This window comes from Amblyomma maculatum, chromosome 2 (genome assembly GCF_055883805.1).
Source record: "Amblyomma maculatum isolate TAMU_Amacu chromosome 2, ASM5588380v1, whole genome shotgun sequence".
NCBI lineage: Eukaryota > Metazoa > Arthropoda > Arachnida > Ixodida > Ixodidae > Amblyomma > Amblyomma maculatum.
This window is the reverse complement of record NC_139345.1, coordinates 142,513,345-142,540,953: the sequence shown is the minus strand read 5'-3', so window position 1 is coordinate 142,540,953 and position 27,609 is coordinate 142,513,345. Positions and strand designations below refer to the sequence as shown.

Below are 27,609 nucleotides of genomic sequence, written 5' to 3'. Positions count from 1 at the left end.
GGGTGCCTGGATGCTCTCTCTCGCCCCCGCTCCGTTCAGGGTGGGGACATTCTTAGAAGGAGCTGTCGCCGCCTCGACCGGTTTTCGTAGCCGCTGTCCGCCATTGCATAGCCCAGTCCCCACGGAAGCAGCACGTGTGAACTTTGCGCGGCCGCCTGGCTGCGGTTTTCGGCGCAGAATGCCTGGTTGCTGCGTGCCGTTGTGCACGAACCACTCCAGAAATGGTTGGAGAATGTTTCATTTTCCAACAGAACCGAAAAGAAGGCTCCTGTGGATTGTGAAAGTCAAGCGCGACAAGTGGCAGCCGACAAAGGGATCGTGCGTATGCCAAGTGAGTATTGTGCCTTTGTTTTTCGTGTCTACAACTTATTGCCGTGCACGTGTAGTAACCGCTATTGGAGTCTGTCCGTTTGTGCTGTGCAATGTGTGACGCCTGGCAGCCTGTGCACTAAAACGCAATAAAAATGCTGTCATGTAACGAATGAGTTTTCTATGCCTGCATCATGAAACTGTACAACGCCGGAATCTTTCGAGGGTGCTAAATATGTTGCATGCGAACCAAGTACTGAAAGAAATATGCGTTGATGATCCATATCGATATTATATTAAAAGCTTCCCTCATTATGTCCCGGTTCTGACATTGCCTGCAGGCCCACTTTGAAGAGAACAACTTCGAACAAAATCGGGCCGACGGCTGGAAGAAGTTGAAACCAAATGCTGTGCCAACCGTATTTCCATTTAACGGTAAGTACATACAATACTTTGACATCAGCGTTGCATTCATAAGGCCGCTTGTCGTTGTCGTATTTTGACGAATGTCAACGGCACTAATGTGCTAGCGCTTGCAATTCCAGGCTTAAATCTAATTCCGGCAACGGGCATTCTTATTTGCACCTTCAACTTGTTCATTATTATTATTATTTATTTATTTTTACTTTACTAATATTATTATTTTTTTTTTTTTTTTTTTTTTTTTTTTTTTTTTTTTTTTTTTTTTTTTTTTTTTGCTGTTGTAGCCTTGCCGCGGCAGAGGAAGCCACCGAAAGAAAGGATGCGACCTCCTGTGTCATCCGTGGCATGTGAAGATGAATCTTCACTAACAGCTGCCGCCTCATCACCTGAAAGCAAGGAAGCAGCTTCAGCGTCCCTCAAAAGCAGCAATGAACTACCTCCAGGACATAACTGCAACCCAAAAGCAGCCAGCCTGAGCCTTTCGCCAAGTGACAGAAACAACGCGCAAAGCTCGGCTTCTGCTGTGCTGTCTACTGGAGTTCATGACCAACAATATGCTAATAGCTCCTGCGCAGAGTTAAATAAGCAACTGGCAGATATGACGAGAAAATATAACCAGCTCCATGAAGCGCACAGCAAGGCAAATACAACCATTCAAGGCCTTAAAAAAAAAGTGAATAAGCTGGAAAATAACTTAGAAAATGTTGGAAAGCGCATGAAGTTCTTGAACAACGATCAAGTGGAAGCACTTTCACGAAACAGTAACCAGGGGAGCACATGGTCACCACAAACAATCCGGCAAGCACTTCAGATTAAATTTGCATGTGGAACCTCGGGTTATGAAACAGTTAGGAGACTTGGGTACCCACTTCCGTCCAGTAGAACTCTTGCGCGTCGCCTACAGGGTCTGAAGTTTACGCCGGGGATCCTAGCTGAGGTGGTCGACTTGCTAAAGATGAAGGCAGAAGGCATGGAAGACGTTGAGAAAGACTGTGCCCTTTTTCTTGATGAAATGGAGATCGCCGAGGGATACGAACTTGATCGTGCTGGAGATGTTGTGTATGGGGGAAAAACTTTGCCACTGAAGCCAGATGAGCCTGCACACCATGCCCTCGTATTCATGGTGGGTGGCCTCACTCAGAGATGGAAGCAAGTAATTGCATATCATTTCACTGGAAGCCACGTCGATGGCTTGACCCTCAAGGAGTGCGTTCTGCAGATTGTTGAACTTTGTGCCGACATTTCGCTGAGAATCCGCGTCGTGACTTCGGACATGGGAGCTTCAAACCGGGCGATGTGGCGGGAGCTTGGATTTGCGAGTCACAGAAATTCTCATATTGTTTGCACAATATCACATCCTTGCCTGGAAGGTAAGGAGCTTTTTTTTACTGCAGATGCAGCACATGTTCTAAAAAATATCAGGGGACAACTTCTGAATTCATCTGTGTTTACTTTAAGTGATGCAACTGTATGTGAACATGGCTTGCCATCTAACGAAGTAAGAATAGATCATGTACGCGCTGTAGTACAGTATGACAGTGACAAAGAACTTAAAGTAGCTCCAAAGCTCTCAGAGGCGCATGTTACTGCCGGCCACTTCACTAAAATGAAAGTAGGAGTAGCTGTACAGTTTTTCAGAGAGGCTCCATCCGCAATCCGGTATCTGGTGAGGCATCAAATTCTGGGCCCGGAAGCCGAGACAACCGCGTGGTTTCTGGAACTCATTTCTAAATGGTACACGATTATGTCTTCACGACACCCATCAACGGCCCTAAGCCTTCAAAACATGGAGAAATACCATTCAGCTATCAGCACACTTATGCTGGCACTTGATACCATTCAAGGTATGAAAGCAGGCAACACGCCTCAGTGGAAGCCATCTCAAGCAGGTCTTATGATTTCTACAACCGTCGTTCTTCGACTCCAGGACACGCTCTTGAAGGGAGAAGGCTACAAATTTTTTTTGACTAGTAGAATACTCCAGGACTGCCTGGAAAACCTATTTTCCGTCGTACGTCTCAGGAAACCGGTTCCGAATGCCTACGACATGAAGTGTGCATTGAAGCTTGTTTGTGTGAGCCAGTTTTTGCACACACCAACGACAACAAACTATGAAATCGACGATGGCCAATACCTTGTTGACATGCTGTCGAAAGGCCTGAAAGAGCAGGCTGAAGCAGAAGTAGAAGGCATTGACGACGCGGAGATATTTTTCATTGAGGAGCTACAATCAGCTGATTGCGCTATTCTTTTCCACATTGGTGGGTTTCTTGTCAAAAGCATTGTCAAAGCGTTTGACTCCTGCGAACAGTGCAAGACTGCAGTCTTGGGATCCAACAGCAGTGAGCATGCATATTTAACAGCGCTGAAAGAATATGTTAGCGATGGGAACAACCTTCACTATCCAAGCGGTCCAGTCATGAGCACCCTAAAGTCTTGCGAAGAGCATTTCCGCGGCATCACCACTTGGACTGATAGCGCACTCACCATTAAATCGCCAGTGCAGGCAATAACAGCATATCTGAGCAAGATGTTGCGATTCAATCTGGAAACATGCGAACAGCACAAGGAAGCAGTTCAGAAGATGCTCGTTTCAAGCTACGCGAGACTGCGGTTACGCATACACCTTCGTCAAATTGGGGCAAGAACAATTAATGGAAATGCAAGTAAGACATGTGCAGGAGTCAACCTGCCATAAGCTCAGAAAGTGTCATGTTTTTCTATGTACATAGCCAGATTATATGTTCCTCCATTTTGGTTTAGGAATAGTGTTTCAATGTTGTCTGCTTCTGTCAATTTGGGATTCTCGTCATGCTACACATTTTCTATTGTTTTTTTTTTCTGTAATTATTTGCATTTTATACTCAGCTCATTTCCCCTTCTGGCTCACTATCTGTTAAACGAATAAAAGCTTTCAAAACATTGCTCTGTACGCCTGTTCTTTTAAACTACGGGTGTATCCGGAACTAGCATGATAATAGCTGCTGAAGTATATTCCCCAACACTGATGTCAATACCAGTATTTACATCTATTAGGATTTCTTTTATTCATACAATTCAAATTAGCATTTTGATGCTTCGTAATGGCACTTCAGTAAAAATTTAAAGAATTCAGCCAGTTTGCTTTGGGAACGTGTAACATCTAGAGTTCGCCTATGCTACAGGGAACAAGTCCACACCATGTCAATAAGGATCATCTGCCATGCGCGGCGCGAGAACACAGCGATTCACGTCTCGTACTTTCTACGCGAGCATTTCCTACCTGGAAGCAAAAAAAAAAAAAAAAAAACACGCCTCGTTTATAGGACAACGCTTTGCAACATAGGTTGAGCAAAACTATACCATCAAAAAATGAGCCTCCCTGATCTATTATTATGGCCTGCCACCTCTTCAAGGGTCTTTGTCAGCGCGAAACGCGCTTGCGGATGAAAATTTAGTGGTACATTCGTGTGCTTGGAGCGCGCTACCCGAGTGACGGGCTACGCAATGGCGGACGCCGTAGCAGACGACGCGGTTGTCCTCACCCTGAACGGAGCGGGGGCGAGAGAGAGCATCCAGGCACCCTATTAGACCAGGGAGACGCGCGCCTCTCCCGAAACGGCGCTGCCTTAATCCGGTCGCCTAATGGACGCGTCCCAAAAGTGCCGCCGGTGGCCGTCCGGTTGCGCTCGTACAGTTGCGTGCAGCGCCGCTAGAGACTCGAAAAAACGCGCCCAAGCACGTAACCACTGAGCGGTCAGACTCATGCAGCGATTTCCAACCCTTTTTCTTTTTATTGCCTGACTTTTGCAAGACAACACAAACACACACAAGACATTGACATAATAAGCCTGCCAGGGGCTGGCTTCGTCGTTCTAAAGTTCCTTAGATCCATCAAAGGTTCTACCTTTGGCGACCACTCAGGATTATTATCGACAAACTTCAGAATCCCGATAAACCAATGGAGAGCCTCGCGGAAAAAAATTCGTGCAGGACGTGCATCAGGATCACAGTGATATCCTGCCATGCGTGAACGCCATATACTGTTGAGGCCCATTGTGTGTGCGTTGGGGAGTGGAGACGATCTAACTTGGATTTGCTAGCTCCATACGCTGCTGGGGTGAAAGCTTGAATTGGTTGGTTTGTGGGGTTTAACGTCCCGAAGCGACTCAGGCGATGAGAGACGCCGTAGTGGAGGACTCTGGAAATTTCAACCACCTGGGGTTCTTTAACGTGCACTGACATCGCACAGCACACGGCCACCTTGCTTTTCGCCTCCATCGAAAAGCGGCCACCGAGGCCGGGATTCGATCCCGCGCCCTTGGGAACAGTAGTCGAGCGCCGTAACCACTGCGCCACCCCGGCGGGTTAACTGGGGTGAGGTGAAAGCGCGCGCTGTTTTAGAGGTTCCGACCGGTTCATGCTTGGCGATGCGCGTGTAGTTGGCTTGAAGCGATGTGCGGCAGTGTTGGAACGAAGCCCTTTTCTCGACGCTCGTCTATCGCTTCCCTTGGCCGCAGTTTTCGCTGCGCTGCACCTAAGTGAACCAAAGGCCCGAGTCCCGGTGCGAAGCGGTCCCTGTGTAGCGAGCCACCGTATAGCTGTGCTCGTCAGATGGAATCAAGGGCGGCGAGGGGCTGCCTTCCGAACAAGGCAGGGAGCAGAGCCGGTAATGGAGACAAAGTGACGCGTTTCGACGGAAGGCCCGCTCAATCGAGGCGTCGCTGCCGATGTGCTGTGGGGTGTATCGCTGGCGGATGCCATTGAGACGGACATGGCTAAAGGCTGCCGCAGACCTGTACGAGCCTGAGCCGTGGTGCGCTGTCGACTTGGATATTGGCTGTGGCAGCGTAGGATGGAGATGTGTAAGGCATGGGGCCATGTTCTTTCCCGGTTCTTTTCCACCGACTTATTATATTACTCTAGCGATATTGACCACTGGAGCCTGTGACGTCATTCAGTGGGCAACGTAATGCATTTCCGTGTCTTGGGCGATGCTGACGAAAGGAAAAGACACCGAGAGATAAATAGAGTGTTGAGTCTGCACAAAATACGCCGTCTGGCGTTTAGGAGTGTAGAAGTCTCCCTAATTGATCGGTGCTGCCTGTGTTTATCGTGCTATGTGTCTGCAGGCTTATCCTTGAAGTGCGATGGGGATCAGAGTAATGCGCCCAATGACTCTGAACAACATAGCGGATTAGCTTTTTGGCGAAGGGATTGCAGGAATTAATGTGCCATTGAATTCTTGTCAAGGACGAGCGTAACGAGAGGCATGATCGCATAAATAAACCCGTTCGCATTGGGTCAAGTGTAAGGAAAGGACCGCGCCGCCAGAACAGTGTTTCTCGGGCTCGGATATGCTCCGAACCGAGCTTATAGGAAAGTTAGCTTATACTGTTAGCCTTTTCATGTCATTCCATTGCTGCAGATACCGGATATACCGGATAAATGGGAGCAGCCAGGCTACGTGCGCGGGTGCATTACCGTTAGAAAATAAATAAAAAGCGAAACGCGATCTCAGGCGAGGGGATCATTTTGCCAAAACAGCGGCCAAATTTATCTTCGAAAAGGTCAGAAATGCGCCCTACTTGTTATTTTATAGCTGCGCTATTTTGACATTTGCTTTTAATTGTTTTGTTATTTGTGTCTTCAAACAGGCGACTGCGCCGGATTAACGAATACCGCAGTTCCTATTCCTGTGGTTGTCGGATCAGCTTCCCGCGGTCCATTTTAGCAACAATCGAAACAGCGACAAACTGAAGCGCACACCGTCCACCACTGGTGTATTTGTCTTTCTCCTCTTGCTGCCGCGGCCCGAGCCGTGTACCGCTGGCTATTTCCTGACCCGTTGTTTCCCAACTGGCTCGTGAAAAGGAAGGAGGCAGGGGAGTGGCAACCAAGTTGGGGCGCTTTCTCCTTTTATTTTGCTCTCTCTACATGCCCGGCCGATTGAAGCCGAGCAGTGACAGCCGATCACCAAAAGAGAAGAAAGACAAGAAAATGGGAGGAAATGCAGTGGGCCCTCTTCACGCACCGCGGCTTGTTTGTCCGTTTGGGTCGTGTGTCACATTGACAGGCCATTCCTTCGGAGAAAAGAAGGGGGGGGGGGGGGGGGTTCTTCCCTCATCGCCATGGCCGTCACGTATCGGCCAATAAAGCAGCTCCCCACATGGTCGTCGTGGCCGGTGCGCGGTCGAAGCCAACGGGAAAAGAAAAAGGACCAGCGCTGCTCTGTCGTCGTCTCCTCCCTCTTCCTTCCTGCTTCTTGTATGGCGGTGCAAAGCAGTGCATCCATAGCACAAGAAGAGTAAAAGACGTGGTGAACTTAGTAGCAAACGGCGAATGCCGCTTAAACCATGACGACAGTCGTGTAGCAACTGTAGGCAGCGACGCGTGAAATCGCTAATGCGCGACCGCACTTCTCGATGCCCCTGAAACCCGTTTTCAGCCACGGGAATGCGGTCTTGTTCTCCAAAAAGGCTTGACTGTCTTCTCGCTGCGGCCTGCCTGTGCGTTTTCACATTAACATGGAGGTGTCAAGCTAACGTCCCTCAGTGTGGCTGAATTGTAGCGTACTACGCACGGATTCTCTCCTGATAAACAGAGGTTCAGAGGCGGCCGTGCACTGTTGACGTATCATATCTTTTCCAACATGTTTGATTTGATTGAACTCACTGATATTCTTCATTCATTCGTGTTGTGGCTTGTTCAGACGATTGTAGCAGTAAGGAAAGTACTCTGGACGATGTGCTTTCGCCTTGGGTATTTCAAGGGCTGCAAATTTCGAGTGATTTCACATACTGTAAGCTTCGTTGTATTGCATTCGAGGCAAAAAGTAATGACGTCATTATGTTGCGGTAAATAAGCATGCACTATGCCGACGGCAAGCAGGTGTCACATTGCGCGCGTGGTTTTAGTTCCCGGAAGCTTCTCCAAAATAGACTAACGTCGTAAGACGTTGCTGAGCGAGAGAGAGCGAACGAGACGTAATTGTGAGACCGGCAGAAATAGCACTGGCTTTTGTAACGGGTGGGTGGACGACAGCGGGGAGGGGGGGGGGGGGGGGGCATCCGCCCTCACATTTATTCAGGAGCGGGGAAGTGAGGCTCCGCAGCAGAAATAAACGGGAAAAGAACAGTCGCGGAGGCAATTCGACCGCGCAGTGTTCATCTCACTGTACGGGGCCCAGCGTTGGCGCACAGCGCGGGAAGAAAAAGAAAGCTCATTAAGCCGGCTCTGAAACTGAGAAGCTCCCACGGTGTGTAGGCGCCGGCCACAACGCTCGTGCGTTGGAGAGGATATAACACGATTACGGTTGACGGCGACAGCGCTCGCGGATCTCGGCGGAGGAAAGAGTACAAAAGAAGGAGAGCAAAGCTCAAGTTCGCCACGAAATGTCGCGCAGCGCAAACATAACATCTCGCCCGCGCGCTCGCGTTGCTTCGCCTGTATCCGCCTCGGGAAGTTGAGCAAGCACGGCAAATAAAAGGAAAACGGGGACGCGGCGGGGGAAGCATGGTTGCGACGCCAACGAAAAGAATGGAGGGACGCCAAGGGAGGAGAAATAGAAGGAGCTAAAAGAAAGACAAGAATGGAGAGAAACCGTGCGAAGTGCTCAGCAGCTTCGGGCCCCTGTGGGCGCTGTGCGGCTGGAGCTGCTCTAAACGAGACGCTGCCTGCGACGCCTTGCCGAGGTTTGTTCTCTCGCGGGTTCGCTTTCTCTCCTCCTGTTCCCTTTCGTTGTTTTGCTTTTCTTCCCCCTCTGCGGCTCAGTGTTCTTCCCCAAGGCGACGCCAGCGCGACAGCGAGCTGTTGTCACTTTAGATTGGCTCGTGTTTCCTCCTTCCTTCTTCTTACCGCGGCAGATTTGTGTGTCGCGGCTTTGTTTCTTTCCCCAGAGTGCGCTCTTCATCCTCAACCTCCCCGTGTACGTTCTTCCCGAATCCCTTTGTCTCCATTCTTCTTTCCCGGCGTACTTTTCCTTCTTCATATACTGGCCCTCTGTCGTGTTCCTCAAAGATTACGCACAGGCACCGAGCCCCATCGGAGGACTTTACTTCTTATTGTGCCCATTAACTCACTTTCAGTTTTGCTAAATCCTTGGCCTCGCCTTTTTAGGGACAGGACAAAACAGTGGTTAAAAGCTTTTATTTCTCTTTTTTTTCTGTTTGCCTGAATCCGTTCAAGCATTTCCACCTTTCGTGTATTACATACATGTATAGCGGCTTCTTGAGTTGCGTTTTTCAATATGAACACACACACACACACACACACACACACACACACACACACACACACACACACACACACACACACACACACACACACACACACACACACACACACACACACACACACACACACACACACACACACACACACACACACACACACACACACACTATACAGCGCTGTCTGCAGAATACTTAATCTGGAGGGGATAACAACGTCGCTTCCTGATCAACGCTTTTCTTGCTTACTGTTAGGGATGCAGACAATATAGTTCACTAGTTTTGTTAAGAATATTCGCGTTGATTGTGAAACGCCTGAATCCTAGCGAACGGCCGCAGAAGCTCCGTTCACACACTGTACGCGCGCCGCACAGGAAAGTGTCTGGCCGGACATTCGATCGGCGCGTTATTTTCGGTCACGAAAGCGGAAACTCTTCCTCTCTTTTCCCTCGCGTTAGCGATGGGCTCTCCGTGTACGCCGCTAATGGGAATAGCGTCGATGGCCTGATTGATGTGCGAAATGAATTGGCTCCCACCCCGTTTTCTTCTTATTCTTCTTTTTTTTTTTTTTTTTCTTGCTGCCGTAGTGGCGTCTCTCCATGACGCCGTCGTCGTCCTTATCCTGGGCCGATCGCCGGTCTCCTCCGTTTTTCTTCCGCTCTGTGCACCATCGCTGGCGATGTAGTACCTGCCATACGTTTGAGAGCGCGATTTTGTCTGGGCAGTCCTCCGACGACGTATCTTCTCGTTCTTTTTACTCGACGAGCTGCCACCACTCTCAACCATTGTCCGTTTCCTACGCCTGAAATCAAGAGAGAAAAAAAAAGTACCATCCCTTTGTTCACGGTGTACACCTACGATAAGCGCATTTGCTGCTATCGCTCTCGGCTCTGTGCGTATTGACGACGTGTAGATCGTTTGTTGTGCACTGGAAGGAACAGACGAACAAAAAAGCGGGATCGCTGTCTAAAGACAGAGAAGGGAGACAACGTGCACTCCGATCCGTATCCTTCGCTCACTGTTACCGGGAAGCCCTGCGGGCGAAATCAGTGGGGACGCGTTTAGCGAGCTATCCCCGTCGATGCCCGGCTCGGCCGGCCACCGTTGCCGTTTGCTGCTGTTGCGGACGATGCCCGCGGGCTACGACGCCGGGCCCGCCTTTTTCGTCCCCATAAGATGCGTTTGCCGTTCCCTATCGTGTTCCTTTTCTTTCCCGTTTCTTTTTCGTTTTTGGTTTTGTTCTGCAGTTATAACATGCGCAGGCATGCCACACCAGCGTCAAAATGTTTCCCATGGGAATAGGAGCCCTTCCCGGGGCTAATGGCGGTTTTGTTTTTACCTTTTTTTCTTCCCTTCCTTTTTATTCCGATGCCTGTCTCATGTAACGTCTCTTGCGAGCCATCCTTGTAATTCTCTCTCTGTTTTCTTCTCTTTTCTTTTTCACATTAGTGGACTCGAAGTATTTTTTTTTTCTTTTCTTTTTCGTCTTGTGTGCATTCCAGTCATCGGGGTTGTTTGTGCGTCCCACCCCCGAGGACAGCCTCGTTTCTGGACGTCCCCAAATATATGTACATACTATACACAACTCCACCGCGGGGCATCAGTTTGTATATTGTCGCAGGTTTTCCCTTTTTCCTTTTCCCCTTTCATCATTCTCTCATTTCGTCACTCGTCTTCTATTACCTTTCCCTCTGCGGTTTCAGTATAGCATACCTTTGCTATACGCATTTGGCACTGATATATGCGCCTTCTGCCCGTGTTGTTCTTGCGTGCGCAGAAAATTGTTCATAGTCGACTCACTCCGAGTGCGCTCTTGCGCTCTGCCGCGTCTTCCGCGAACCGAATGCGCCCCTCTGGGATTTTTTTCTTCGATCTCCCCTTTCACGGCCCGTTAATGCGACGGCGCTTTGATGGATGTATGATCGCCGCCACCTCACTATGACTCTTCAGCTGCTCTACCCTGTGAGCTGCGTGTGTTTTGTTTTGGCTCCGCGCGTACCGTGGGCCTCTCCAGTTTCCCACTATGTACAACTACATGCCCCACTTCATCAGTCATACCTTCGTGCGTCTCCGCACTTTTTTTTCGAAGCAAGCATCTCTTATGACGGCCGTATTTGTTACATTCTTTTCTCTTTTCCTTGCTAGGAAGCTTGAGATGCTAACTTTCCTCCGTTAGTCTTCCGTTATAGTTAGCAGTCGCGTTTCCCAGCTACGTGTTCTCCCTACATTTTCGACCCAAGTACAACGTCACAGCGTTCTTTTCTAGCCGATCTCGACACTTCTTTTCTTCTTTGCTGTTTTTAGAGGTTGCTTTTTATTCACAGAGTTTCAGCAGCACCCGTTACATGCAACTCCAGAACGCGCCTCGGGCTTTCTTCATTTTATTTCTCATTTCATTTCATGCTGCTCGTCTCGCAGTGGGCACAATACGCGTGTTTCTTCTTCTGGTTGTTACTGTTTTTGCCCGAGTTAATTTATAATCGTGTATGCGGCGACGGCGAACTAGTTAATTCGCGCGGACTGCCGAAAAGCCAGAAGCGAGATTGCGATGGTTAATGTTTCTGGCTACACACTATATTATATGAACGCGGCGGAAACTTAATATCCCACCATGAGTTGACGTTCCTTCCGCGTCCGCAAGGAGAGACGTTGGGAGAGGCGGAAAGCACGCGGATGGAAGTGGCTAAAATTACATGGACATCAGTATCCAGTTCCCTGTGTGGCACTTTATCACCGCGCGTAATGTGCGCGTACGGTTTAATTTATGTAGATTCAGAATGGAAAGAACGGTGGTACAGTGTCACATCATTTTATGATTGCATGCTTTTCTGCTGCAAACGCACGCGTGCGAAAGTAAGCAACTTCTGTCGTCGTCGCAGGCAGTTCTCTCCTTTATAATTTCGCCCCCCCCCCCCTTTTTCTTTTTCTTTGACTGGTTACTGTAATTCATCAGGCTGTCAGAACGAAAGTACCGTTAGCTCGTATAGCGTGGACGGTGGACGTGACTTGACGAATGACATTCGTGGCGGAAGACGGATGGGCGCTTAACTAATGCATCATTCCTTCGCGGTGTGCATTGGTCTTGTAATAACAGTCAGCCGACTTTTTTTTTTTTTTTTTCTCTGTTATTTTGCTGGTTGTTGCGAGAGGTGTCACTGGAGAGGGACAGTCCCCGGTGGTCACGGTAGCGGAGGCGCTGCGTGTGTGCTTTTGATCTCTCATTGTGTTTTGAATTTTACTTTGTATTTTCTTCGGGTTGCTTCAGTTTTATAGCTGTGTTTCGTTCTCTTCTGCGCTAGCCTCAATGATAGTGGACGTCATCTTCTCTGCTGCCCACCGTTGCGTATTATGACACTGCATAATGACGCTTCGAAGCGTTTTGGGTGGATTAGGGTGGCCGCCATCTTGGGCGGCACCACGTGATCTGTGGTTGCCGCCATCTTAGGTGGCATAACGTGACCTAGAGTGGCCGCTATCTTGGGTGGGCAGGGTGGCAACCCACAGTGGTGAACATGGTGAACGCTACTTCGGACTAGAGAAATTATTACTCAAGCCCTTGGTGGTCACGTGTTAGACCCGGACAAGCCGAAGCGAAATCGCCAAACGTGAGAAGAGCTAACACTCTTTAACTTCTGGTATGAAGTTTACTTACTCATTGGATGCCTTACGTTGCGTCATTCACGTCTCCAAGGCCGCAGCGATGGCCTCGCTTCGGGTAAGCGGAGCAAGGACAGAATCGGGGCCAGAGAGCGGGCGCCGCACTGCTCATTTGTCGTGTAAATCTCTCCGCGCGCAGATTACATCATGATGCAAGCTGCGTCGAGTGTCCTTCGCCCTGTCCCAGTGAGGGGAAAGGAAGGGGGGAGGGTAGTTATCCCTTGTTTGCGGCCTTTGCTCTTGATTCCTTATCCTCCTCTCCTGCTCGACTTTAGCTCGTTGGCTGGCGGGCTTCGAATCGCCACGGATTTCCGTGGAATGCGGTTTCGGTTGCTCCTCCATTTTTCTTCTTTTTTCTTATTCCTTAACTTCCTCTCCTTCTTTTATTTCGTATTTCCTTTTACTCATGTCACCTTATCCGGCATTGTTATCGTCGTTTTTTTTTTTTTTGCGTTTCCGTTTTTATCTGTTGGTAGTACCAACGAGATGGATGCACGGGTGTGGGGGCCACGGCTTGCGGATGTGAGCAGGTCCTTTTCAGCCCCATACTGGCAGCCGCCTGCCTCCCTTGTGGAATCGAGCGCCGAGGCGGTGCGTCGTTTGGGATCGTTTGCCACATGCACCGCGAGAAAACGCCGCCGCGCGCGATCTCCTGCACTCTGCGTCTTCCGCTAGACAAACAGGGGGAGAGGGGCTCAGGTGGCAGGAAACAATTTCTTTGAGCCCTGAAAGCCGGAGAAGGGAGAGATGCCTCCGCTGCCCCACACACGCGCGCCATACTTGCGTGTTTTTGTTTTCCTCGCAAGGTCTCTGGGCTCCTCCCGCCTCTACCATAAGATCGAGGAGGTCGCAGGAGTGGAGGAAACCACCCGAGAGAGAGAGAGAAACGATGCTGCCGTCTGCGCAACTTCGGCGCTCAGTCTTCCTGCCACCCCTCAGGATCGTTTTATTTGGCCGAGTGGGTGTCTGTCTGTCAGTTCATTTTGCGCGGCGTCGAGGATGCGTGTGAACGCGTCAACTTTCTTTGCAGGGGTTCTCCGCCGCCCCTCGCCGCTTGGTCGCGCCTTGTTTTGCGCATACGTTTATCATACGCTTGCCGGGACTGTGTCTATAAAAGCTCCTAAGAATGAGCAAGCTCCCTTACGTCGTATCCCGGCCTCCTTCTTCTCCTGTGCTCCGTTTCGCCTACTTCGATGCTCTGTAGGCCGATTTCGCGCGTTTTCTATCCTATTTATTTATATATAAACTCACGGTGTGAGAGCGATGGGCGCTCGGCTCGCCGAGTGGATGGAGGATTCATTCCGCGACTGGCAGGTCGTTCCCTCGCCTCTGGCTGTCCGTATGCATTGCTCCGCGGGTTACCGCGCTCCTCTCTTCGTTTCGTTTAATCGTTTTTTGTTGTTCGCTGCGTTTTATTTTTATTTTTTTTCATTATTATTTTTGCGTGCGAGCGAGCGCGTCGCATTTTTCGAAATCCGTCTACTCCGAAGCGTATCGCCCGCACATCGCCGTCTGACAAACGAGGGTGGTACGCACAACTTTGAAGAGGAGAAGGAAAAAAAAAAAAAAAAAAAAAAACTCGGCTGAATTGGTTGCAACTGCGCATGCCGCTCATTCCAGGGTTCCTTCTGGCTTAAAGGTGAGGTTGGTACTATTGGCATTGTATCGGTACTATCCCCTCCTCGCGCGTGGTTCAGTTTGGTCTCTTCGGTTCGCTCTCTTTTCTCCTTTTCCGCGTAAACCGAGGTGGAGGTGCCGTCCTCCTCTTTCTCTTCCCCGCTCCTTTCTGGCGGCGAGACGCCGCCGCCGTCCGGGAGCAGGGGATCATTAATCATCGTGAGCAGCGCGAAAAGGTATGCCGGACCTTGTTCGCCGCTCAGGTTTGGACGCGAAAGGAATGCCCCGGTCTCCCTTGCGCGCTCGCATTGTGGCGAAGATGGCCCTCATGCGGCTGTGCATCAGCGTGGCTTCCTCGCTCTCTCTAACTGTAACGCCCTACTCGTTTTCTCGTGCCTGTCCGCACTGTGGGGCTGGAGCGCGCGGTTCCTTTCCGGTGCGAAGAGAGAACGAGGATCCTTCTGCTCGTAGTGGCGTCACTGAACTTTCTCGGCCGGGCTTGGCTGGGTACGTCTAGGCAAGTCGTATTTCTCTGTTTGAACAGAGAGAGGAAAACGAAAAAAAAAAAAATTACTTCGAATTCATCGTTCGAAAAGTGAAAGGAGCCGGTCTTCACGTGGCTGTTGGTTCACCCAGTCAGATTTTAGAATTTACTGAACGAGGAGGCCAAGACGGAGGTATGGTTGGATAAGCTGCGCTGTTGTGCGATTTGTTTACCCACTATATGGACGACACTGACCCGAAACTGTGCGTGGGCGACACGATTAAGTATCACATGTTGGCTACGCGACTGCTGAGAGGCAGTGTCATCCGCATCGCTGTGCAACAAGCACACAAACCAACTGATGCACCACCCTTTCGCTCAGCCGAACATGCAAAGCTGGTTTTTAATTTCCACTTGCGTTTTTGTCTGCCGGCTATGTGAGTTAAGTCCCTTTACTTTGTGCTGACGATAACAATTCCTTATATAGAAGCAACAGTATGCAATGCTACCATCTACACTTTATTTCGAGGAAAATGATCGATCTGTTCATCGTGGGGACAAAAACAGCTGATATAAAATATAAGTTATTTGAGAAAACAGAGAATTGCCTCATGAAACCACCGAAAGGATTTCGTAACTAGTTTGTCGAGAATCGCAAAAAAGAAAAAGAAAATAGTTGGGGTTTATCTTTAGTTAAACCCGGTATGTGGCGTAAGCAAAGCCGATGTAGCTTCTCTTTTTGTTCTTTCTCTCTTCTTCTTCTTGTTTCTCTTTTTCTTTTTTTTCTTCTTTTCCTTCTTCTTCTTCTTCTTTTCTTTTTCTTCTACTGCCTTTTCTTTTTTTTTTTTTAGTCGATATTTATTGCCTCAGGGCATCAGTAGGTTATGAGATGAAGGATGAATAAATGATTAAATGAATGGAAAAAGGTTGGCTAAAAGTCAAAGGTCAAACGTGGCTACCGGCTGGGTTTACACGACGGGCTGAAACCTCGCGTAGTATTGCTTACGCAATAAAAAAAAAAAAAATAGAAACCCGCGTTTTGAACTAAACACCGAAAACTGTTTACCAAATTTTCAAACTCTAAAGAACGAGAAGTCCAACCCCAAGTATATGTTATAGGTCGTCTGTGGTTTCACTTGCGTTACGATCGGTCTAAAATGGACAATTATTCGTAATATTGTTATCGTAAATCATGATAATAGTCGGCATTATTATTATTATTATTATTATTATATTGCCAGTAGCAGTAGTATTGTCTTGATGTCATGCGTGCTGATGAAAGGAGAGGGAAGAGGAAGAACATGCGCTGTTGCATATATAGCTTTGTTGCTGTTGTTTCTGCTGCTCACCACCGAATAACGAGCCTGCAGCCGCTTAATCAACGGAGAGACTCTTTATTCGAGTGCTTGAATACACGGCTGCATTATTAGTGAGTTTCCCTTGCGCGACCCTTTATGCGTTCCTCTCTCTCCTGCCTTGCTAAGCTAAGCGGCTCGACTCCATGGCATTCGCGGATCGCCTTGCAATCTGCTGTAAAAAATAAATATCCACCAACTGCGGCCCGCTCTTGCGCAGCACGAACGAGGTAACCAAGCGGCGCGGAATCAGTGCTAACGAACTGCGCGCCGTGCTAATTGCGTCCCTTGAAGAAATCCCCGAGTAATTGCACTCATGCGAGGCGTGCGCCGCCGCGAATAGAGTCTCCGCTTCTGCCGGCAAATGAATCTGACCCCGACTGTCTTCCTTCCACACGCCCACCTTCACTCCCCGCGGCTGCAGACGAGGCAGCGCACGAAGAATGCGTTTTAAACGGCATTGTCACGAGCGTGGACAGCAGTGCTGCCAGACGGCTTTGTTACTGCGAAAGCAATGTAGCAGTGTCAAGGTGCGAAAAAATTTCTGGGACGCACTTTAGCCTCCTCACGTGCGTCAGTCCGAAAGCGTTTCTCTACTGGACATGCAGTGGCGCCACCGCTGTTACTTTTTGGCAGTGGCTGGCGTGGTCAGACATGTCTGGGGATTCGGTGGCGCCATGTTGTACTGCTATGACGTCATGTACTGTAACCGTGGCCGTGATAAAGTTAAAGCGTGACTATGACTGATTATGAATATGACTAACCATGACTAGACGTACTAGTGCAGTCATAATTATCATGATTGATTTTCAGTGATTGATTTGATTATTTTCGATCTTTGAATGATTGACAGGTGCGAAGGACATTTTCTGGTCGGTAGGTAGTCGAAGTGTGAAGAAGCCTTCAGCAGCTACCCCTCCAGCACCATTGGCCCAAGTGAGACTCGAAGCTAGTGGTGCGAGACGCTTTCTGCAAGCGCGGATCTGTAGTGGCTCGACATTTTTTTAAATGTCGACCTGGTGCTTAGGAGTGTGCGTCCACTCCTCTCGAGCAGCCGGATATAGATGCTCAGAGGCGGTTCTGTGTCGCATGCACCACCGGTCATGTGGGCGCGCGAAACGCTGGACGCCGGTTTGTGGGCAATTAACGCGCGCGGGCAGCGGCCGCGCGCTTATTCCGCCTCGCTGACCCGTCACGTGACAGGTCAGGAATGCCATGATGCACCCGTCCGGAGCTTCTGCGGCAGCCGCTTTTGTCGGGGCCATTGTCCTGTTGGCGGGAAGAGTTCAGGGACCGTGCAAATGGTTCGAAGATGTTACTCGTCAGTACTGCGTGCATTTGCCAGTAGAGTGAACCTTCGCTGCGGTTCTGTGGATGTTTCAAGAAGCAAACGTTCAAATACGCTTCGTCCCACCATTTCCTCTCCCTCTCTCTTGCGGGAGACGTGAGAACGGCCGAACAGCGAGCGATGCGTACTTTAATCCACGCCGAAGCGTTCAAACTAAAGCTTAAACCTTTGCGATGGCCTCCAGGAACGGGTTGCTCAGATGGTAGGGAGAGAAAAAAAGAAAAAAAAAAGAAAACTATGCTTGCTGATGCGTTGTCAGGGGTTTTCTTTCTGCATCCTATACATAGCGTTCTTTTTTTTTTTTTTTTTTCGTTGCCATATATGCACGCTCGCTGTCGCGAGTAGCGGTGACAGTTCCGCGCGTTCCTTCATTCACTAGCGCTCCGAAGCTTTTCCGCGGGCTTAGCATATGATTAGCATATAATGCCGAGTCAAGTTTCTGCTCTGCTTCTGGTGTCTTCGCGTTGTATTCCGCCGAGTTCTGTTGAAGGGGCTGTAACAGAGTGTCGCCGGAGAGGCTTACGCGAAGCTAGTCGGGAACAAACGTCAAGCACTCTGTGGAGAAAGCGGGCTTATCCGGCATCTTTGCTTCTGTTTTGTACACTCATGTTAGGTGCAGTGGGCGTGCCGAGCAAGAACTCAGTCGGGAGATCCTGTGGCGCGCACCTTTGTCGCCAAAAAGCGACGAGCTGCGGTGTGCGCGTTCCTTTGTACTGGCCCCTGCACGTGTAGGGTATGGCAGTTGCTCCGTTAACGAGTGATCAACCGCGGTGCCTTCTATTCGATAATGTAATGGCACCACGGGATTCGTGCCTGTCGGCTAGCAGCGGCGAAGGCCCAACCCGCGGTGTACGCAGCAAACCGCTCGTTGTCACTCGGCCCGCTTCGCCTTTCGGGTGTGCGCCCTTGTTGTCGCAGTCATCATCATCCACGTGTCAGTGCTCCGCTGCGTCAAAACATGTGTGTTTAGCAGATTTGCAATAATCGCAATAGGCAGCGATAACGTAAGACTGGCGGCCTTGTTTCTAAGACAACGAATCAGAAACTCGATTATCTCATAGCTGCTTCCGGTTCTGTACGACGCTTGGAACTTGGAATTATATGTTTCCGGCCAATTATGGGTCATTGCAAGCAAACTGTTAGCTTCGAAGGAATCCCTGCGACTCTTAAGCCTAATGCTCTTTTAAGCGTGCCTTTATTGCCAGCACCACGTGGAAACAATCATCGCAGCACAACTGCTTCAAGTGACAAGTTTCGCTACTTTTTTTAGTTCTCTTTATTGTCGTTGTCGTTGCTTTTTCGTTCTGAATATCGAAACATGCGAAAGCGACGCGTCCTTTGATTTACCGAAGTATGATTTTATGCTTATTTTACTTTTTGTCTGCCAACCGGGCTGAACCGACTTCTCAACAAAGTCGCCTCGAAAATTCTCGAGCTACGGTGGAACGCCCTTGGTCGGGCACGCGCTCTCCAGGGGTTAAAAAAAATCCCCGAGCGCGTCGCCAAAGTTTGTCTTTCGCTTTGGCGCCCTGTATAGTATCTCGATACGACAGACGTTTGATCCGCACGACAGAGTAGCGGCGGTGTTGATCTAGTTTCGAAACTTAGCGTTGCCTGTCTTGGTATCCTTGCACTTTGTCTCTCCTTTTTTTTTTTTCTTCTGTTTCGTAACGTGCGGAAATCATTGCGTCCACAGGCCAAGTTGTCTTTGCGCAATGTGGCCTCGCCATAAGTGCGCACTCCCTTGCGGTATCTATTGGATTCTATCAGACCGATGTTTACTTTGAGTGGTGGAGGTTTTGAAAAAGATGAGTATACGAAGCTACCACTTTCTCATGTTCTCCATGTAATATATCAGATACGAAAGAACACATTTGATTTAGCGCTGAGGTCTGACAACGCCGCTTTCTGCGATCGGTGTCTGTATAGACCCCAGGGGTATCGGTGATGGATGGTGGAACCACGGCAGAGTCGCAAACATACCCTTTTTATGTTCTGCGTTATGACGACATCCCGTGCTGCTTGAAACAGTCCTCTAGACAGCAGATCAAATGGGCGCCTTCTAAGTAAGATTCAGCGAGCAAAGCCACTCAAAGATGGCTTGTTCTCGGGGATCAAACCTCTTTGTAGTAATCCGGGAACACGAGTGTTTATTTCTTTTCGCTTGCGAACTTCGTTCTGTACCGGTGAAGGAACAACTATTATGGATATCCGCTACGAGCACGTGTATTCTGTGAACATGGCCACTTTTTTCTTCTCCGTATTCGTGGAACGTTCGCGAGGATAGGATAAACCCCTCGTGAAACGCAGCTCTCCCCCCGCGCCGGCTCTTCTTGCAGTATACCCAAACCCTTACAGTGTCCTCTGCTCTGAACTATGTCGCTGTTTCGCAAAGCACGCCACGTTTGGGGACTTTATTGAGTCGGCTCTCCCCGGCTATCTGCGCCTGCTCGCATACGCATTGCACAAGTACCTGGCGGTTTTCTTTCATTCGGTCTTCCCTCTGTCGGCTCCACTCCGCTCTCGAAGCTTGTTATTCCGTGGAGCTCCTACCCTCGGCGTACAGCATGCGATAGGACGGGAATGTGTCGTCTCCTTGGCGGTGCGTATATGTATGCGTGTATGTATGTATGTATATAAGGACGCGGTAGCGGATCGGCAGTGCTTACGCTTTATTTTTATTTGATCTGCTTCCTTCAGAGGAGATAGACGTACGCCAGCACTAAAGCTCCCGGACTGTGTGGCACTCATAAAAACGACCGTACTCGGAACCGTTCGGGGAGAGTTTGTGTGCAGAACGGATAGCTGTATACTCTTCGAAATAAGTTCTTCTTAGCATAGCTCTTACTTTTTATTTCGTTTTTGTCCCTGTGCGTTTGATAGGGGAGTGAGAGCCAAGCCCCATAATGATCGCCTTCACCTCCCTCGATCTTACAGAGTTCACCGTCTACTGCCTGCCTGCGATCTCGGTGGCGCTTGCAAACTACTTTTGGTATGTTCACTCGTTCTGTTCTAGTTCAGTTCGTGGACCTTTTTTATTTCGTGGGCGTGACGTTATATATATACATCGGTGGCGGATGCCCCCATGGGAACTCGTCTCGCTTATGTTCTGAGCAAAGTCGGGAAATCGATAGAAGTAGCTCCCTTCCGCGGTCGTTAAAGGGGTTTTGGTGCAGACTTTCGAAATATAGGGATTTCTCTGCGGTTTTGGATCACGAAAAAAAAAAAGGGGGGGGGGGGGCACTTTTCAGGAGACTTCGACATTGACGTTGGGCATTATATGTTTCCCTTAAGCACGCGTTTGGTTATAACTTTGGATGTCGTGGATCGAAAAGGTTTTGCCCGTGCTCCCTTAAAAATGTTTTGCGTCTGAACAGTGCCGAGATAGGTGGCAAAGTACATCAGTGGCACAGCAAGAAATATTTTTCAGGGGGCGGTATATACGTCGATGGTCGAAAAGAAAAAGGGGGAGAAAAAAAGAAAAAGGCTGAAGGGAGGTGTATATATATATATATATATATATATATATATATATATATATATATATATATATATATATATATATATATATATATATATATATATATATATATTGTCGTGACGCTGGGGCTATGGCGACCCGGCCTTCACTTGGTAGCGTGCAGAGACTCCGGGTTGAAGAAGGACTGAATCTTCGAAGTTGGTAAAATATGTACAAGCAGGTTTACTGGCACTTTGAGAAAACGTATTTACAAGAATATTTACATGAAGAAGAAGGGTACATCAGCAAAATGACAAGCGTTAAGAGTTCATAGCGAGAAGCGACTGGATGAGCCGTTTACCCAGGGCCCAGAGCGACATTTCGTGCTCTGCAGCGTCCTTAAAACCCCCCCTATGTCCAGCCCCTCTCTGAAGATGTTGACCAACCAAATCCAGGGCACGCCCCTCAGGTATCGGCATCCAATCGAACACATCACTGCACTGATGGTCTGAAGCACTGACTGGCCCGGCATTCATTCGTTGGGCGTGATCACTTGTTGGCGGGAAAAACTTGGGAACGGCGAGGAGAGGAGGTACATTTCTATTCTTCAACAAAGAAACCACAGGCTGGTTCTGAAAAGGGGTTTTACTTCTCAGAAACCCGAGTGCACGTGGCGCCGCATAGGGCTCCCAACATTGTCCCTTTTCGACAATTGCAAATCTTTCCTGCATTCCCGGGAAATCACTTAATGGCCGTATGAGTCATGCTCCTTTCTTGTCCTGCACGTCAGCGGACATGTCACTCTGTCGTCTCCTTTGGATAGGAGGCATTCATCACTGGAGGATAGCACTTCTCGACTGGAAGGGTGAACAAAAGAAAGAAAGCACTTCCTGCTATTTCCCTCAGGGGGACGTTTCTTTGTGTTTTTCCAGATGTTCTCTTGACAGGGTCAATTTGGCATTTGCAGGTTGTCCACAAAGCAAAACATGCTTACAAAACAGGATTCCTGGAAACAGGCTCACTTAGAGCCATTGGACCATCACCACATATTCACAATACTTTTCCATGCCCACAGGCGAACAATAGAGCGCGCAATTGCGGATGCTTGGTCGTAACAGCCTCCTCCCCCGCCAGAAGAGTCTCGGAGGGCAGCAGTCCCAGCTGCTGCATGAAGAGACGACTTAATGGCCTGCACGTGAACGCTTGAAGCTCGCTGTTGCTTGTCGCGTTGTCTTGATTGTTGTAGGCCAAATTGCTCGAGCTGTCTGAAACTCAACCACATGTCGAAGCAAGCACTCGGCTCCCGTCTGAAGAGACCAGGTCAAAAGAAAACTGCCATTGTTGTTCGAGAAAAGCCCACTCTCAAGACGTTCAGGACCCACGTATTCCTAGAAAACCAAACGTGCTGCTTTACATAGTCACACATATACAAGCGCACGAAAAAAAAAACCTGATTATCAATTTGGATACATGGTGAGGAACATCTCGGACCGCTTAGAAAGAGCGGCTAAGCGCGTCCGCATTCCCATTTAACTTCCCCTTTTTGTATCTTATTTCAAAATTGTACTGCTGTAAAATCAAGCTCCACCTAAGAAGGCGACTGTTCTTTGATGTCGCAGTTTGCAGCCAAGCCAGGGGACAATGGTCCGTCTCTACGGTGAATTTGGCCCCTCCAAGATAGCACTGCAATTTTTGAATGGCCCATACAATGCAAGCGCACTCTTTCTCTGACGCGCAATAAGCCCTCTCTCTAGAACTCAGTTTTCTGCTCAGGTAGAGCACAGGGTGCTCATTACCGTCGTCATCTCTCTGGCAGAGAACAGCACCTAACCCTCGATCACTGGCATCACACTGGACCGTGAATTCTCGGTCATAGTCTGGAGCTCGCAATACCGGACGGCTAATCAGCACAGCCTTCAGGTTTACGAAGGAGGCTTCCTTTTGTTCGTCCCAGACTACATTTGTCGGTTCTGTCTTGCGGAGAGCGTCGGTCAGAGGGCTAGCCAAAGCTGAATAGTTAGGGATGTAGTGATTGTAGTATCCCGTCAGACCCAGGAATGCTCGAATTTCCGTCTTCGTGCTCGTCCGCGGGTAGTCTGCTACCGCAGAAATCTTAATCTCGCTGGGTTTCCTGAAACCCTGACCTACATTGTGACCCAAGTAGTCCACGGTCGCCCTTGTCAGGCAACATTTCTCGGCCTTTACGGTTAGTCCAGCTTGACGCAAAAGGCTCAGTACAGCTCTTAGATGTACCATATGGTCCGCCCATGAGTCGGAAAAAACCGCAATGTCGTCTAAATAAGGCACCGCGAATGTTTCACACCCCTTTAAAACCCTATCCATGAGTCGGGAAAAACAAAATGGAGCATTTTTGAGCCCGAAACTCATCATTGTTGGCTGGTAGCTGCCCGTCGGAGTGACGAAAGCCGCGTATCTGCTGGCGCGTTCAGTGAGCGGTACTTGCCAGTATCCTCGAGTAAGGTCCAGCGTAGTCACATATGCCGCTCTACTGACCTGTTCTACTCTCTCCTCAATATTCGGAATAGGATACACTTGATCCCTGGTGAGAGAATTTAGCTTTCGGTAGTCTACCACAGGCCTAGGGTCTTTACCTGGAGCTTCTACTAAGATCAGAGGCGAAGCATAATCGCTTTCCGAGGGTTTTATTACTCCTAATTCCAGCATGCGAGTTACTTCCCTATCCAGAATTTCTCTTTGCCTTGGAGAAAATCGATAGCACCTTGATCGCACTGGCACGTCTGAAATCAGCTCAATATCGTGCTCAGTCAAATCAGTCCTGCCTGGCCTGTCCACGAAGCAGGCCTCAAACTCTGTTATTATCTCGCCCAGATCGGACAGCTGGGATTTCTTTAGTTCTCCTATCTGCTCCGTCCTTTTGAGAAGCTCCTGTATCTTAGGATCATTGGCTTGCTCCATAGCTAAGTCCTCACGGGTTCCACTTAAACGTCTCGTGAGATTATTAGACACTGGCGGCAAGAGGTTATTCTCAAGAACGTCCTCATTCCGCGTCTCATCAAGCTCACTTTCAAGTTGACTTATTTCAGATGCCTCGCTCTCAAAGTTTTCTGACCCGCTATTTTCCGCATCGACCACTGTTTTAACTGCAGTTTCCTCCGCTGTTGATTTTTCTGAAATGAGCAGTGTAGCTAGTTCTCGCGCCTTTGAACGTGTTAAGGCTTGCACAACTCTGTCTCCGAAAAGGATGCCCCTCTTTCGCAGCAGCATGTCCGATTTGTTGGAGAACAAATACGGATAGCACTTAGGAAGCTTTCCTGAAACGGCAGCCTCGGTTGTTAATTCGCCGAAAGGGCCCTCGATGACCACGTTCGCGATCGGCAAGCACACACTCTGTTCCTCAACTACCTGTCGGATCCATGCACACTGTCCTGTATAGTCGGAAGGCGATACATACGCCGGATGGACAACATCCATCGTTGCGGCCGAATCGCGCAGTACCTTGCAAGGCTTCCCGTTGACTACTAGGTCATGCAGGTAGGGTTCTAAAAGCTGCATATTTTCATCGCAGTCCCTGACATACGAGAAAGCAATCTTTTCTTTCCGGCAGTTGACGGCAATGTGACCCTGCTCATTACACCTAAAGCATGTGAGTGGCTTCCTAGCCTCAAGCTTATTCTTTGTGTTCTGCACGTTGGTCACTTCCCCACTTTTCTCACTGCCGTCCTTTCTAGGGAATTTGCCTGAAGAAACCTTCATTTCTTCGTTTCCAACTCTAGTAAAGTGCCTTTCCTGACGGTTATTCACTCTCAACTTGGGATTGCGGGGCCTATCCACTGCTGGGTTGCTGAATTGTCGGCGCGAAGCATACTCCTCAATGACTTCGGCAGCTTCAGTTGCCGACTTAATGTCGCCTCGGTCCTGTAACCAATTTCTTTCTTTTTCTGGGAGGCAGCTATAAAACTGCTCCAAAAGAATTCGCTCGACTACAGCGTCCCTATCACTGTAGGAATCAGTGCTCTTTAGCCACTCGCCCAAATTAACTCTTAAATTGTACAGGAATTCAGGGTAACTCTCGTCCCTGGACTTAGTAGCGTTCCGAAAACGTTGTCTGAACGCCTCGGCGCTAAGCCTATACTTTCTCAGAAGGCAAGATTTGACCTTCTCGTAGTTGTCCGCGTCCTCCTTGCTTAGCCGCGCGACAACCTCCGCTGCCTCGCAGGGCAGAACCGTCAATAATCTCTGAGACCACGTGTCTCGCTGGAAGGACAGTTTTTCGCAAGTTCGCTCAAAGTTAGCCAGATACAGACCGATATCCCCTGATATCACATATGGCTGCATGTACTTTGACATCTTGAAATCTGCCTCCTTGTTGAGACGAGGTACCGCTAGCTGGGGACAATCGCCCGACCTCTTGCTCAACTCTAGTTCTAATTTCCGGAGCTCAATTTCTAGCTCCAGCTTTTTTGCTTCTCTTTCAATTTCACGCTCTTTCTGCTGTCTGAGCTGTTCCTTTTTTTGACCGATGAGGTTCCATGCTTCACTGAGCTCCTCATCATCGGTTCCCAGATCAGTGATTGCCTTTATAATCAAGGGTTTTCGTGCCAAACCACTTGTATCAATTCCCAATTCCTCACACAATAGCAACAGGTCCGGTTTCTGCAGCTTTTGTAGGTCCATGATCGCTCCGAGTGTCGGCTACTTCCAAAACAACTGTGCAAACTACCAACCTAAAGGCGTTTCCACACTCTCTTTACCAGTTCTAAAATCTAACCCTGTTCTAGAACCTGGTCCACATCAGAAGAAAAGCCAAGCACTCACCCACACATGCGATCGATGTTCCGAGCTGCTCTCTTGTTGACCGATTGTTGCGCCTGCTTGTTACTTGAGATGCCACCTCCGATCACCAGATGTTGTGGCTTGTAGCTTCAGATCCACCTCCAATCACCAGATGTTGTGGCTTGTAGATTCAGATCCACCTCCAATCACCAGATGTTGTGGCTTGTAGATTCAGATCCCAACGCTGGTCACCAGTGTTGGGGCTTGTAGATTCAGATCCTACCGCTGATCACCAGTTGTCGTGACGCTGGGGCTATGGCGACCCGGCCTTCACTTGGTAGCGTGCAGAGACTCCGGGTTGAAGAAGGACTGAATCTTCGAAGTTGGTAAAATATGTACAAGCAGGTTTACTGGCACTTTGAGAAAACGTATTTACAAGAATATTTACATGAAGAAGAAGGGTACATCAGCAAAATGACAAGCGTTAAGAGTTCATAGCGAGAAGCGACTGGATGAGCCGTTTACCCAGGGCCCAGAGCGACATTTCGTGCTCTGCAGCGTCCTTAAAACCCCCCCTATGTCCAGCCCCTCTCTGAAGATGTTGACCAACCAAATCCAGGGCACGCCCCTCAGGTATCGGCATCCAATCGAACACATCACTGCACTGATGGTCTGAAGCACTGACTGGTCCGGCATTCATTCGTTGGGCGTGATCACTTGTTGGCGGGAAAAACTTGGGAACGGCGAGGAGAGGAGGTACATTTCTATTCTTCAACAAAGAAACCACAGGCTGGTTCTGAAAAGGGGTTTTACTTCTCAGAAACCCGAGTGCACGTGGCGCCGCATAGGGCTCCCAACATTGTCCCTTTTCGACAATTGCAAATCTTTCCTGCATTCCCGGGAAATCACTTAATGGCCGTATGAGTCATGCTCCTTTCTTGTCCTGCACGTCAGCGGACATGTCACTCTGTCGTCTCCTTTGGATAGGAGGCATTCATCACTGGAGGATAGCACTTCTCGACTGGAAGGGTGAACAAAAGAAAGAAAGCACTTCCTGCTATTTCCCTCAGGGGGACGTTTCTTTGTGTTTTTCCAGACGTTCTCTTGACAGGGTCAATTTGGCATTTGCAGGTTGTCCACAAAGCAAAACATGCTTACAAAACAGGATTCCTGGAAACAGGCTCACTTAGAGCCATTGGACCATCACCACATATTCACAATACTTTTCCATGCCCACAGGCGAACAATAGAGCGCGCAATTGCGGATGCTTGGTCGTAACAATATATATATATATATATATATATATATATTTTTTTTTTTCACGTATCGTGAAACTGTACCGTAACGACCGCTCTCTATCCGCCGATCCTTCCTCGGTATGATTGTGGCTTTTTATGCTTATTCCCAAAAATGACAGTCCAAATTACCCGTTCTCAGTGCAGAACAAAATTTTGAAGCGAAATACTGCTACGTATCCGAGGCTTACACCATTTTTGTCTATATGTTCACAAACGTTTCTTACAATATTCGACAGCTGCTTGGGTGGTGGTGAAAACGTTTATTAAAAAGATAGAGTTACATGGAGGTGAGGGTCAGGCTCAGTACCCTTCCCCTCACAAATACTAGGTGGAGTCTCTAGTACGGGACCCCAGTGCCTGAGGATTATTTTTAAAAACCCAGCGCATTGGTTCAGGTACAATTGAATGGTGCCCCTGGATTTGATCACGCACAAGAATAAATACTGCAACAGGAAACGTACTCCAGACCTGCATGCGTGAAAAAGGGCTGCTCGTTAATTTTCGCAGCCCCCCTTCCGATCTCTCCGTGAGTGGTTTTGCTGCGGACTCTCCCTTAGGTAATTACATCATTCCCTCACTGATTAAAATCCGAGCGCGTATCGGGATGGCGCTTGTGAACGCCGAAGTTCAATTCCCAATTTCCGAAAGCTCGCTTGCTGGCTGTCCGAAACAATCGAGCTAACCGAGCACTG

At 48.9% G+C, this 27,609-nt stretch overlaps 2 protein-coding genes across 2 annotated transcripts in view; both read left to right on the top strand.

Moving 5' to 3' along the window:
* LOC146200090 (glypican-6-like) overlaps positions 1 to 27,609 on the top strand; it is a 148,001-nt gene that overhangs the window by 42,678 nt on the left and 77,714 nt on the right. The window lies entirely within an intron of this gene.
* Positions 28 to 4,233, top strand: LOC146200091 (uncharacterized). Its single transcript, XM_084595348.1, has 3 exons — positions 28 to 331; positions 651 to 744; positions 1,017 to 4,233. Exons 1-3 carry the CDS (start codon positions 179 to 181, stop codon positions 3,428 to 3,430), a joined length of 2,661 nt encoding a protein of 886 aa, XP_084451474.1. The 5' UTR covers positions 28 to 178; the 3' UTR covers positions 3,431 to 4,233.